The 14,132-nt window shown below is 38.6% G+C and overlaps 1 protein-coding gene across 2 annotated transcripts in view; it reads right to left on the minus strand.

The window, feature by feature from the left end:
- Positions 1–14,132, minus strand: part of DENND1B (DENN domain containing 1B) — a 250,847-nt gene that overhangs the window by 9,667 nt on the left and 227,048 nt on the right. For both annotated transcript variants that reach the window (XM_054980351.1, XM_054980350.1), the window contains one exon: positions 959–1,041. In XM_054980351.1, the coding sequence (XP_054836326.1) occupies positions 959–1,041 (83 nt within the window). The remainder of the gene's footprint in view (positions 1–958; positions 1,042–14,132) is intronic.

The following is a 14,132-nucleotide window of genomic DNA, read 5'->3' on the forward strand; positions in this document are numbered from 1 at the left end:
TTAGGGCAGTTTTTTCTAAACATATAATAGCTTGCAATATTTTAAAACTTGAAATTGGATGCAAATGTTGCTCTTATCAACTGGAAAAAAACCCAGTAATTACCCCTTCTCAGAAGCCCCCCCCCCCTGCCCACCTGCCAATGCTCCTGTATGAGTCACTGATTTGGACATGTCTTGAAACTGGAAACAGGAACAGAGACTCATGCATTGATATAACAGGCAGCCTCCTCTAAAGGTGGGCACTCTGCAATGCACCTACCTTGAAAGTGACTGAATGATCTCACCATACCCAAAGGAAAGATGCAGCAGAATTATTGCTCAGCATGACCTAATTAAAAGGAGTTGCCTTGGAGCAGTAACTCATACAGAAATTAAGTGGGAAGCCTTCCTGTGGCTCCTTTGGGCTCACAAGAAACTTTCTTGCATGGCACAATACTAGTCTTCTCATAACACACTAAAAAGGCCTGGCACACCCGGCATATATTAACATTTATTATTATTTAGGTTCACCAAGATAAAGGGTATTCTTTTCCACTTCTCACACATTAGCTCATTCTCTCATTTATGCTGTTCTAATTGAAAAGCCACCAACTTAATCAGTGCTAACAATACTTCCATCTAGTGTTTTCTTTTCCTCATTATTGTACATCTACTATTTTTACTCCAAGCTCTAATTTCTCACTTCCTGTTATGATCTGCTGTGCTTCTTTCCCAAACGAAGCTCCCTCTTCTCTCACACATACTCTTCTGAATGAGGCACAATGGTGCTCTACATTGGGATAATTTCCTGAGTCCTTTTTCCTCTACCACTTGCATGAAATTCAGAGTTTATTAGTAGCTCTGAGATGGCTCTGTACATGAAACCAATTGGGTTCAGGCCACCTTATGTTTGGAATCTAAGGAACGCTGAATGCAACTTGAAACATGGGGACTTCCACTTCCTAAGAAGTTGACTTACTTGCTTGTTCCGTCCATTTCATCATCGGCATCCTCATCCAAGGCAGCATCATGATGAATTGTATGAAGATAGCCAAACCGTGTCTGCAAAGATAAAGTTACGCTTTAATCTTTTTTTAGCAATACTTTGAGAATAAATAGCTATGTATAAGTGGATCAGGCTAGCTTTATTAAAATGAAGGATTTAGGAAATAATATTCATAGAACTATTAACATTTTTAAAAATCCAAAGATTACCAGAAATCTAGCAGTAATGCCGAATTTAGATTCAGCTGGAACCTATGAATGAGTAGACTGTTCGTAGTTCTGGAAAATTTTAATATGAGATAATTTAGATCATGGATACAGTTTACTTATTTATAGTACATTTAAGAAAAATTACAGCAACTTCAGAATGGACTAAGATTGTTCAAGAGGCAAGGCAAAGCTTTTTTACCCTTATTATTTCCTTTATTTTTGGAACCATTAAGTATCACTGTTTGCAACTATCAATATATAAATGGGATTAAGATTAATTAAAAAAACAAATTAAAACAATATATATGCTGATGTTATCAATCGTTGGTTGTTCAAAGTTAAGTAAAAAATGAATAAATGTTTGTAGAATTAAGGATTTAGTAAATCATAATCATTACAGACTCCTTACATGATTATATTATTGTTGTATCTGTATTTACAAGCTACACATTGTTTCTAAAAAAAAAATGAAGGCTTTATGTTATTTTGAGCAATTGTAAAGAAATGTTTAGAAGGAAAAGAGAAAATCCCCTGCACATTTCACCTTGGTCTAAGATTATTACCATTTGTATATTAGTGGCAAATATGAACAAAAGAGTTAAGCATTAATATTTTATAGAATCTGTGGGCAAAGACTCATAATTTAACTGCAGTTTTTATTACAATCTTTTCTAAGAGATTTAGAAATTTAAAGTGATGTACATGACTCCAGCAAAGTTAAGCAGAATACTGCATAAAAATGCAGCTCTGTAGTGGAAATGCTATGGGGATCTTGCATAAGTCTTTCATATTTTTATGTCCAAAATTATTAGCATAAAATTATTGAGATCATTTTCAAATTGGATGTAAAAGAACAAATGGTGGGACCTTGATCTGAAGGGCTGAATAGTACCAGAGTTTCCACCAGCGCAAGAGGGAAGAAGGCTCCCTTTCGACCACTGAAAAGGATATGCCAGGGATCATGAGACCCACATGGTCAAATGATAAAGGGATGGGAGCTGCAGTGAGCAGAGGAAGTGGATGGAATCGAGTAGAAAAGCTGATACCATCCAACCCATGATGTTTCAAAAGAGGGACAAAGTGCTCTTGGTTTATTATTGCAGAACCTCTTTATAGTTACAAAGGATGTGTATGACAGACACTGGAATGCTTTTTCAACACCACCAACAAGAGAAAGGTTAATCAAGGCAGTGGAGATGGTTGAAACAAGCATACTGACAGATAAAATACATGAACTCAATGTTTTAAAAGCGTTGGCAGACTTTATTTGGTATTGGAACACTTACAAAAAGGATGAGAAATCCATCTTTTTCTGTAAAAATACTTAAACCAAAAATTGCATTTTAAAAAAGATATCCCTGAATCACAGACTATAATCCAGAGATCTCAACTCTTCTCTTCCTTGGAGTCAGGCCTAAATTTCCCCAACTGTAGGATTATGAAATTGTGTACCTTTGGAATTACATACATTTCCAATGTCTGCAATCTCCACAGAGCCCTGGGAGATGATGCAGTGGGGGAACAAATTCTAGATGAAAGGGTAAGGGGATTCCCATATATAGAAGACAACAGCAAAATCTTTTATGAATTCAATTCAAAAAGAATTTTGCAATAATTCCTAATGATGCAAGAATGCACCAGGGCATGACAGGTATGAAGGGGCATAGAGAAAGAGAAAATCCTAAGTGGTTAACATTTTAAAAAAATGAAATTTCAAATTATTACAAGACAAGTTTATGAGTGTGCAAAGCACTTGTACATTCAAAGTGCCAAATAAATTGAGACAAACACTTGTGCATGCATGTATACACACGTGCACACATAGAGACATGAATATATCCAAGCTAGTGCTCTTCTTCAATTTTAATTGCTGAGAATCAAAACAGCTTTTTCAGGAGTAAAGGAAGATGTTCATTTAAGATTTCAGAAACATTACCTATGATAAACAGCTTTTAAAAAGTTATTTTAAAAGTGATCTTTGCTTTTCTAAAAATTAAAAGTCCTTCTTGCCTTGTATTTCTAAGCTTACCAAGCTCCCTCCCTTTTATGGATGCATTATTTCTGTCAACAGAATAAACTCTCTTGGGACTACCCCTGAAGGTCCATAGCCTGGTTTCAGAAAACAATGAATATTCAGCTTGTAAATATGGCAGGTTAAAAAAGAAAAAGAAAAGGTGCCCTTGGGAAATGGAAACTGAATACTCCAATTAGAGTTGGCAAAATTCCACTGGAAGTAACAGTTACCCTCATCTTCATTACTTTAAAAAAATCCCACAGAAATTGTGCTCTGCCAATGTTTTGCATACTTGCAGCACTGATTAAGATGGGGCAGAAAATATTCCCATTTGGAAATAAAAATAATAGGTACTTTCTCCTATTCTAACAGTAAAGCAGTTGAGCAAAGATCGACTTCCATTTTCTGCTACAGCTAGACGTTTGCTGACATTTAAAAATTTAGGGATAGCTATAGGAAGGACAATCCTTGCACAAAATTAGTGAGGAAATGTCAATGCTCTAAATGCTTTTAGATGTTTAATGTTAACAGTAGTTTCTAATACTTTTAGTGAGAAATGTATCTTACAATCTTTGCCCCGTTCATTTTCACAGCAATTCCACAAGGACGATTCCTCCCATTTTAAATACAGAGAGGACAGTGGCTTTGACCTAGCAAACTGCAAGTGGACCTCAATTTCTGATGCATGGTCTTCCCAACTCTCATTTTCTACTGCAGCCTCGAGTTCTCCCCAAAGCCACACCAAGGGTTGTTTCCCTTTTTGTGTGTGGGGGGGTGTCCTCAGGAACAGGTTGGCATGAGGCATGGTTGACTGAGATTGATATATAAAAGGCAAAATAGGTGAAAATCTATCCTCTCCTACACAGAAGCACTCTTCCATTTGCTCAATGGTAGTTTGGATCCAGGTCATTCACTCTATAAGAATACCTAGTGCTTATTGAGCCAATCAGCATAAAACATACCTAGTGCTTATTGAGCCAATCAGCATAAAACAGGGGTTTCCAACATGGTACCCACCAATACTTTTCCTGATGCTGACCAAGTGTTTTTAAAGAGCTGGTGAGGCCAAGATGGAGCATTCATCTATCAAGGTTCTTGGCTCGACTCCTCTGCTGCCGCGCCGCCGCTTGAGCCTGTGGGGCAGTGGGGAAGGCCTCCTCTGGACCTTCCTATCCCTCAACTGGCCCGCAGTGCGGCGGCACCACAACGGCCATTTGAGGGGCAGGAAGGGCTTTCTCCGCCTCCTCCAGCCCTTCCTGCCCCTCAAATGGCCACCGGTGCACTGTGGCCAATTGAGGGGCAGGAAGGGCCAGAGGTGGCGGCAGCGACTCTGGCCTTCCCCACCACCCCGCAGGCTTAGGCGGCAGCGCAGTGGCACGGCGGCAGAGGAACCAGAGCCACCGCTGCCGCCAACAAGGTAAATGGGGGTGGAGGGCTGGGGTGGGATGATGTTTCAAGGGCCCCGCCGCTGCTTGCAAGTAGCAGCAGGGCCCTTTAGACTCAGCCCTGAAGCTTTCCGAAGCATTCCGAATGCTTCGGAAAGCTTTAATTAGGGATTTCCGAATCGGGGCCAGCATGCTGGCCCCAATTCGGATATCCCTAATCTTTATGGATTGGGTCCAATTCGGGTAATTTACCCAAATCAGACACCTGAAGCGCACACCCCTAGTTACTATTAGAGTTATGTACAGTCTAACTCCATGATATTCTGTGGTTGGCTCCACTTCCTGCAGCAGCAATTTTGTGGTTGTGCCCCCCAGCTTGTGTTTAAATTTCAAAGGTGCCCACAGACTCCAAAAGGTAGGGGATCCCTGGCATAATCATTTCAAAGCTGTTCTGCTATATTTTAGTTCTTGTATAATACTATAATATCCCACATATATTGGATAAACTTGCTGTACAGAAGAATGCAAGGAAACTGAGTAATGTGTGCTCAGTCTACAAAGAACCAGGTTTCCAGGGTGGCTGAAATTGGCTGGTGTTAAGCTAACAACTAGAGAGCCCCCTCTGTGCCAGATCTACTCTGGCAGCTGGTCATATTCCATTTGGGAAGCCAAATGGAAACTTGCAGCTGGGGTGTATGTGTGAAATGAAACTCACCAATTTTTACTTCAGTGGGAGTTCTCTCTTTGCAGGTGGATCACTTCTTTTAGGGCTTAACAGTTTTAGTTGAATTTTTGTGAGTTTGGATTTTTATTTTAAAAAATTGGGTACTCAGTGAGGGAGAACTCTTTGTCAAACAGCTGGGCAAATAATGCGAAAAGTGAAAAAACTTAGCTTTTAAACCTAGACCTGGACATTAATAACAACAGTTCAGACAGAATGGTGCAAAACTTTCAAAAGTTCGATGTTTAAGACCCTAGAAAACTATTTACTTGAAAGAAAAAGGAACTTGAATATAAGACAACCACCCTAAAATGCTATATTGGACAAATTTAACTTATATGTGAATGTAAGATGACAAATTTAACTTATATGTGAATGTAAGATGACCCCCGTGGGGTGTGTGTGTGTGGCATACTTGTGAAAAATAGCTAGCCTTGTATTTGAGCAAATACTGTATACAATCTTCTGAGTTATATTGCAAAGAACATTTCAGAGAAGCTCCTGTGCCTTGGGAACACAGAAGCTATACAATCCCCAAGTTCATTTGACCTATGTGGGAAGTTCTCTGACTTGAGTGAGCTGAAGTTCAAGGCAGCGTTGCTCTGTAAATCTCCCCCCTCCCTAGAGGCACGGTGTTAGGGCAGGGCAGTTACCAGTCACGTGGGCTGGGAAAGAACTTATACTGTATATCAAGATTTAACTCAGTCAATGGGATGTCCCTGATCTTGCTCAAACAAGCTCAGCTTAGCTCTTTTGATCACAAAATACAGAGCTCCACTGATCTTCGCGCTAACTCATATAGTTTCCTAAGCCTACGTAGTTCTATCTGAGTTGCCATTAGTGTCCAGGATTTATATAAAACACAAACAACATTTTGAGGGCATAATTGACAGCATGTTAGCTTTCTGACATCATTGAAAATGAACAACCAAAACGATTTTAGGCTCAGTTTTGTTTTCATACGCAGATAACAGGCATGGCACCATAGAGGAATAATTTGTGTAGCTCATCATTACAGGACCTATCTAATCGATGCTCTGCCCATAGCAGATAATTTGAAACATACTTTCAAAGTTCTGATGAATGGTAAGAAACAACAACGCAAGGGAGAGGCACTTACTCAGATTATTTTCTGGGGGGAAAAGGCTTAATAAATTCCAAAAGGAGAGCTGTAAATCTTTTCTAAAACTTTACTAGATGAAGCGACATAGAACGTGCACCTGCAAAAAATGTCAAAGTCATTTAGGACAGCTTTCCTTTACGGATGTCCCCTGCTGTTTGCAGTTATTTAAGCTTTTCATTTCTGTCTTTTCTGCATTTTCATGTGAGCACATTTTTCTGTGCCATTTTTTGGGGGGGAGGGGGTAGGGGAACAGCACCCTGTTTCCTTCCTGATCAGTATTCTAATAATAACCAGACTTCTTTCATTTACAACAAGAGAGAAAAAAAGCCGCATTTGTTTCAAGTTTTAGGAAAGTTATTTAACACTCTTCATTTGGGGGGCACTTGCATAAAATAGGCAACAAATTTACCTAACATCTGCCACTTTGAGATGTTTATAGAATGCTACATCATTATAATTTGTGAACTCTTGTGTTGGAAAACAGCCAAGTTTTTGTTTGTTCAATTTAACATGCAAGGGATTTGTCCATTCTTAGGAACAGCAGCTCTCTTTAAAAGCAACCTTATGGAAATGTTATGCCTATTTTGATACAGTTAGAATTGCAAGGGCATTCAAAGAGGCATTCTCATAGATTACTACACTCTTGCTGGATTCCTTTGCCCCAGAGCTCTGTTTACATCCAAGCCTGAATAACTTCAAAAGGAATTTTAAACTTCTTATTTAAGCAAGATATTATTCAATGGCTGCCAGACTTAAGTGTGTGTGGACAAAGCTGAGTATTTTTGTTAATATTGTTGCATTATTTGTAACTGTTGCTTCCCATACTAAGCCACTGGAACAGAGAGAACGAAAATTGACTCGACTAGGTAAATGAGAAAAATCCAAAGATCCGAGTAATCATTTCTTTTGTTGTGTGTTGTTCACTGAAGGGATTGGAACCAGGAGCCGTTTCCTGTATAAGCATGGATGACAATGAAGAACTTGGCTGCCACGTGTTACAGGGAACTAACTCTATTGGGTGCATTTGTTGGTCCTTATTAATTTAACACCTGAAGGGTAGGAGGACTGCAGAAACCAGAAAACACCGCTGGTGATTGCTGTAGAATAAAATCGTGCTCATGTTTACTAATATTCTTCTGGTGGGGTAGCTAGTACTACTTCTTCTGTGCTATAGAAAAAAACATTCTAAAAGGGAAATAAATTTGTTAATAGGAACAGGGCAAATGAAGAGAAATAGCACTAAAAGCAACACTAAAGGTAACACTAAAACCTTTAAAATATAAGTCCCAAAACAGAAGCAAAAACAAAATCAGATGTCCTAATATGTTGAATGAAATATATTAAATATTACTTGTCAAAAATATGAAATTAGTGGTAATTTGTGAATATTTACAATAAATAAGAAAAAGGAACAGATGAAGTGAGATCTTTAGCTCCATAAAATTGTTTTCTTTGGACTTTCACAGAACCTTCTGAAGCTGCAGCGGTGTAGAGCCACACAACTAGCCATGCATCTCCAAGCAGACTTTGGACTTGTGCTTCTCCTACAGCGACCTTCCCTCTCCTCATTTTGCATGATATGTCTATGATAAAAGGGGGAAGTGTGGGGGAACTGAAGGGCAGGGATTGCAGTGTGTAAGATAGCACCAGCATTAGCATCAAATGAACAGCTGAAATAATATTTTATCTAAAAGCACTATGTTAAGAACAAACATTTTGTTTCTAAAGGATACTGGGCTAGAATTATGGTTCAGCATGCACCATCCACCATCTCTATACCTTATAGAAAAGGTATGTACCACCAGAGGGCAGTCTTGTAGTCCATAATATGCAGCATTTGCCATCCCGATCTTTCATTTTTAATTAAAAGATATACGAGTAGTTTTTGTAATATAGATGGATCAAAATTGACATGCAAAAGCAAAAAAGAACCTCTCCTAAAACAAAATTCTCATTAACAAGTGCATTTGCAGATTATGCTCTCTTTTGTCCAAAATATCTTGCTAATTGACTGAATTTCCCATATTCCATAAAAAGATCTGTTTCTTAAAGCCCGAAGCACACTACTAAAGCACAGATGCAACACTGCTCATTGTTACTCTATATGACATCTGTCACATATAATATTTTATTCCCATTACTTTAATTGCTAGGTAAGAATTAATGCTGTCCTAGCTTCATGCAGAAATTCCAGCAGGAGTCAAAGACGGCAGAAAGGAGAGAGTGCTCCATGCATAAACCACAGCATGATTTTAAAGCTTTCGGCCGGATCCAATTCCAATGGAAAACACACAGGTATTCCTCTTTCTGCTTCTGAAATGATTATGTTCTAGTCCACTTTGAATTCTTGCATGCAGCTTTTAGTTCATAGTATGGGTGTTCTACCATGTCAGGACTGAGTGTATTTTGCTCTGTGTGTTCTCCCCCACCCCCCTCCCTACTAACAAGACAGGAAGGCAGCAAGCTACTGAGTATGCCTTTTCTCTGCTGGTCATGGGAAGGGGGGAGGGGAAGGGAAGTTCCTGATGTTTGGGACACCCTGCTTTCTGAAAATGACCAAGATGCCACCCTGCAGGAGACTTGCCTAGTGAGAAACACCAGCCACGTGGAACACACGCTGCAGCTGAATTGCATGCATTAATTTTTAGGAAAGGATGTTCCTCCTGTCACTGTCTACGTTATTTCTTGTTTAAGGGTAAAATATGAGAACACTGATTCTGCCAAGTTCTGTGGGTCAAGCAACATACAAGGTCACTTTTGGGGGAGGCTTCATAAATTGTATTAGAGATAGTAATTTGCTGATGCTATATCACATGCTGTAATCTGCGCTGAATTTTTGATGGTAGGGTGCAGCAATATATAACAAAATTGAAACAATTTGGGTTGGTTTGTTTAAAATGCAGCACCTTTATGAAAAAGTCAAATGTATGAATGTATGTTTTTGATATATGTATTTCTAAAAATGTCTATGTTCAAATTCTTTAAAAGTCCATATTTGTTATCCAAATGTCTTTTATAAAATATAACGTATTTATTACAGCTACAAGTTAGTGCATGCCCCAAAGAACAAACCTAATATATATATTTTTACTGGAGACAAGGATGCCCTTGTTAGTTTATTAATTATAAAATGAGCATGTAGTTGTGTCACATAAAACTCAGTAAAATACTTGATAAGTGACTATTTAAACCATGGATGGTTTCATTTTAAATGGTCCACAGCCCACCCTGTCAATTGAGATAATGCTTATGAGGAAGAAAACCAGAGAAATCATATTCATGGTAGCAAGCAGATCTGCCAAGATATTTGCCTTTGTTCTGTCGGAAATCCTTATTTTTAAGCAATGCTGTAGAAACTGAATTGCAATTAACCCATTCTGCAAGAAAACAACATACATATATGGATACTTAAAAGAAAAATGAAATCTGTAAAACTGAAACACTGGCAATCTGAGATTAGGAATGTATTTCTAGTTTATGCTTTTCTTTTAAAAAAAAAGACATGGATATAGGATGATAATGTGAAAAAAGGGAAAGTATCAGAATCTTTTTTCTTTTCCTATAATGCTGCATTCAATCTAATTTACACAGAGGAGAGATGGATTATTAGTTCACCACAATGATACGAAAGAGTTAACAGTAAAATACATGCCAAGGTTTTAATAAGGCTTAACAATAAAAAAAAGCTTCAGCCCTCCACTTTCACTACATTTTGTTGTGGTGGTTTTTCCCTTGCTTAGGGCAATCCATCTGTTAATTTTGACTTGCAATACAGTTAAGCTCTCTCTCCTTCTCCCCCTCTGCACACCCACAACCAAACAGCCCAGAATAGCTATGAGGAGGCTGACACACGTATTACAGAAATAGAACCATTCTTTTCAAAGATCAACCATGCATTTTGGAGGGGGGTGGGTGGGGGTGGTTTTGGAGCTTTTGTCACTTGCAGGAGCTCATTTCACACACAAAGAACAGGGAAACTAAGATGATGAAACAATTTATAGGAAAAAATGATTTCCCTTCTAAATTGTGTGGGGATTGTTTTTGCATAAATTGCATGAATCGTTAAAAGTCTATTGTTGATCTAAAAACCAAAAAGAAGCCTACACTGGCTGTGATAGAGATTAGTAAATATTCATTGTTAACAACTGATCTGCACTGTGACCAATGCCGATATTCTCCCTGGGCCAAACTGGCCTTGTTTTCAATAAAAGCAGAGAAGTACCCTCTCCCTTGAGCCCTGTTAGACTGACGCTGCAGTTGGAACTGTCATCTTCACACAAAAGCAAAGGGGCTGGGTTTTACAAACGTAAAGCCTAATTGGGAGATCTTCATGGCTGTACCCTTGACATTTATTTAAACCTCATCAAAAAAACAGGAAATAACCGTACTAATTAGCAGACTGGCATACAAACTACTATTTGTTGGGGTAGAAAGCATATTCATATTCGGCTCTCGAAAATAACAATAATACTAATGACAATGTCAAAAACAAGAGCATCAATGTGATCTACCAGAATGAAGGCGACTTTGGTTTTTATCTCATTTTATAATTACAACTCTTCAAACAACCTGGCCTCAAAATTATCAATCTATTTTTAATAACTTCAAATTACTGATTTGGCATTTGTCACTTAGGAGAAAGCACACCGAAGTGCTTAAAAACCCAACCCAGAGATGAGGTTTGAACTGATAATGTGCTATTAAATATCTTAAGGCTCATCTTTTTTTTCTACAATTTCATAACTTGAAATAAAGGCACTGGTTTACAACAGTTTATTGGGGGGAAGATGTTTAATCCCCCCCCCCAAGTAATTTGTGTTTGACCTTGGGAAATATCTATCCATGTAAATTTTGCAATGAAATCCTTTTAAAAAATCCCAAACATGCACTGAAATTAGGACAAGTGTAGCGAGGAACACCATTAGCCCAACACTGGATAGATATAAGACATTATTTAGACCCATACATACTAAGTAGCTGAAAGGTTCCTAAGCTCCATTTCACAATATAAAATAAGGGCCTGATCTGCTTGAGATCTCACAGTTAAATTAATTTATTTATCTATACAATTCCAGTGTTTCAGCTGCCACTAAGATTTGGGTGTATTTAATTACCCAGTTTATGCATTTGTTGGTATGATATAATGTTCTCAGAACTTATCCAAAAAGATCTAAAATATATAATAAATTAAGCATTCTGCCAGCATACAGCCTCAATAATGATGTAACATACATTTGTAATTTATTAAGGTTAGTATTATTACTGAACAATTAAAATGGAGCAGCAGAGAGAACTGAAAAATAAATCAGTAGATTTGTAATTTTCATAATTGTAATAAACATAAAAATATACATGTGTGAAAATCCAGATTAAAGAGAAACCTCTCTATAAATATCAGCTATATATTTAAAACAAAGATAAAATAGATCTTGCTGTATCAGTTTATGGAACATACCGAACTTGTGGAAGAAAATGACATACTAGCTGTCATAATGCTTAAAAGTGTTAACTATACATTTTACAGCTCAGTTGTTTTCATACGTATTATTTGCTTTCTCAGTTGTCAATATATTACATATGTACAGAACTGGGTTTCTGAAGAACTTGATGCTCTGTGTGTTTACATGTGAACATACACTGAGAAGCCACAGAGGGAAACATTTATTTTCATGGAATGAAAAAAGTCTTTAAAATGGAACTGAGCATTCTGTACATTGTGCCTATATTACAGCAGATGCTCTTTGGACTGATGGGTTTGGTAGCAAGCATAGTACAGTTCACAATACTGAATGTGGTTATATGTAGTACCACTGTTACATCATCAGATCAAGGTGTGTCTATTAGACTCCCAGGTATAGATTCAAAGAGTCTTGCCCTCATGTTCTGGTTCTCTGAACAGTCATTGCTTGCCCTGAGTAAGAAGTCCTGCATGGCACAGTGTTGCCACGGGAGGCTTTTTTGAGAATAAGGAATGAACCTTCCTATGGACATATGACACAGAAACAAACAGTTTGGAAAAGCAGCTTACCCACTCTAGCCCACACTCTAACAAAATGCAGCACTAACAACATTTTGTAATATTAGTTAAATTGGGGGGGGGGAGGCAATTAGAGTACAATAGATGTGGAAACTTGTGCTCATGCCTGGCACAGGATACCATTTTATATTTTGTTGTCCCTCTCAAAAAAAATTGCAAATACAAGGCTTAACATTTATCATAACATCATGGGAGAATAATTTAGTTTATCTTAATTGTCATTTTTTAAAATTGCAGCAGCTACTGCTGCTATATTTTTATCACACCTATTCTCAAAGAAACTCAGCGAAGCATAAATTGGGTTGAACCCCACAGATCTGTTCTGCTAGTGATAGTACTTTCCTGTGGCACAACTGCTTTCCCCTGCCCTACCTTCTTACATCGGTGGCATCTTGCTAGCAGAACAGATCTCCAGGATCCAGCCCAGTGGTTCCCCCTCTGCTATTTTAGCCTGAGAACAATCCAGTGAGGTAAGTGAACTTCCGACTGAAGCAGCACTTTGAATCAAAGTCTGACACCCTAATCACTACCCCACACTGACTCTCATAGTATTCTTGTATGATATATAATTCAATCCATTGCTGAATTATAACATAGAAGTGAGTTTTGCAAGTTGGAACCAACACACTGACTGCAGTAGCACACTAGGGCTTGGATCCAGCCATTTTTTTTCATTCAGTCTTGCCCAATTTTCCTCTTTACTACAACCCCTCCCCTCACTGCTTTTTCCACAAAGGTGACACCGCCTCCTTTTTTCCACCAGCAAAAAAATTAGATCCAGACCGAGGACTGGATACATATATAATGGTAAGGTAAAGGTAGTCCCCTGTGCAAGCACTGAGTCATTACTGACCCATGGAGGGATGTTGCATCACAACGTTTTCTTGGCAGACTTTTTATGAGGTGGTTTGCCATTGCCTTCCCCAGTCATCTATCCTTTACCCCCAGGAACCTGGGTACTCATTCTACCTATTTGTATTTGGGAATGCTGAGTCAACCTTGAGCTGGCTACCTGAACCCCCAGCTTCTGCCAGGATTGAACTCAGACTCGTGAGCAGAGCTTGGGTTGCAGTATTGCAGCTTACCACTCTGCGCCATGGGGCTCTTATAATAGATCACATACATATGACTACTGGCACCCAGTGAAGAAGTATGGGAGTAGAAACTGTTGTCACTATGTGGTAACTGAGAGAGAAAGCAGGACCTTTACCAGAAACAAAGGTGGAACAGTAGTGGAGTAAGTACCATACAAGTGACTGATTGCTCCCTGTGTAGTTGGCCCTACTGCACAGTACTAACTGAGGTGCCCCTGCATCCACCAGAGGCTGCAATCTGTCTCTGATAAGGATAGGAATCCCGTTCACCTGCTGCAATGGCTGACAGTTTCTACTGCCACACTGCTTTACCGGGTGCAACAGTATATTGAGAATTATATGCAACCCCCCTGTTGGGCTGCTAGGGCAAGAACCACCAAGCCCTCTGTAATATCTTAAAGAATGATAAATGTTAATGCCATAAGCACTTATGGGTCAGACTGCACATTATCAGATGCTGTCATTTGACTACATAACTCTTCATTTATACAGTTTGTCAGTAAAAAGGGACTAACTTGTGGACTGGACTGAAAACTAGTATTTGCTGAGGAAGAAGCATATTCA

The sequence above is a fragment of the Eublepharis macularius genome, chromosome 5 (assembly GCF_028583425.1).
Source record: "Eublepharis macularius isolate TG4126 chromosome 5, MPM_Emac_v1.0, whole genome shotgun sequence".
In the NCBI taxonomy this organism is placed as follows: domain Eukaryota; kingdom Metazoa; phylum Chordata; class Lepidosauria; order Squamata; family Eublepharidae; genus Eublepharis; species Eublepharis macularius.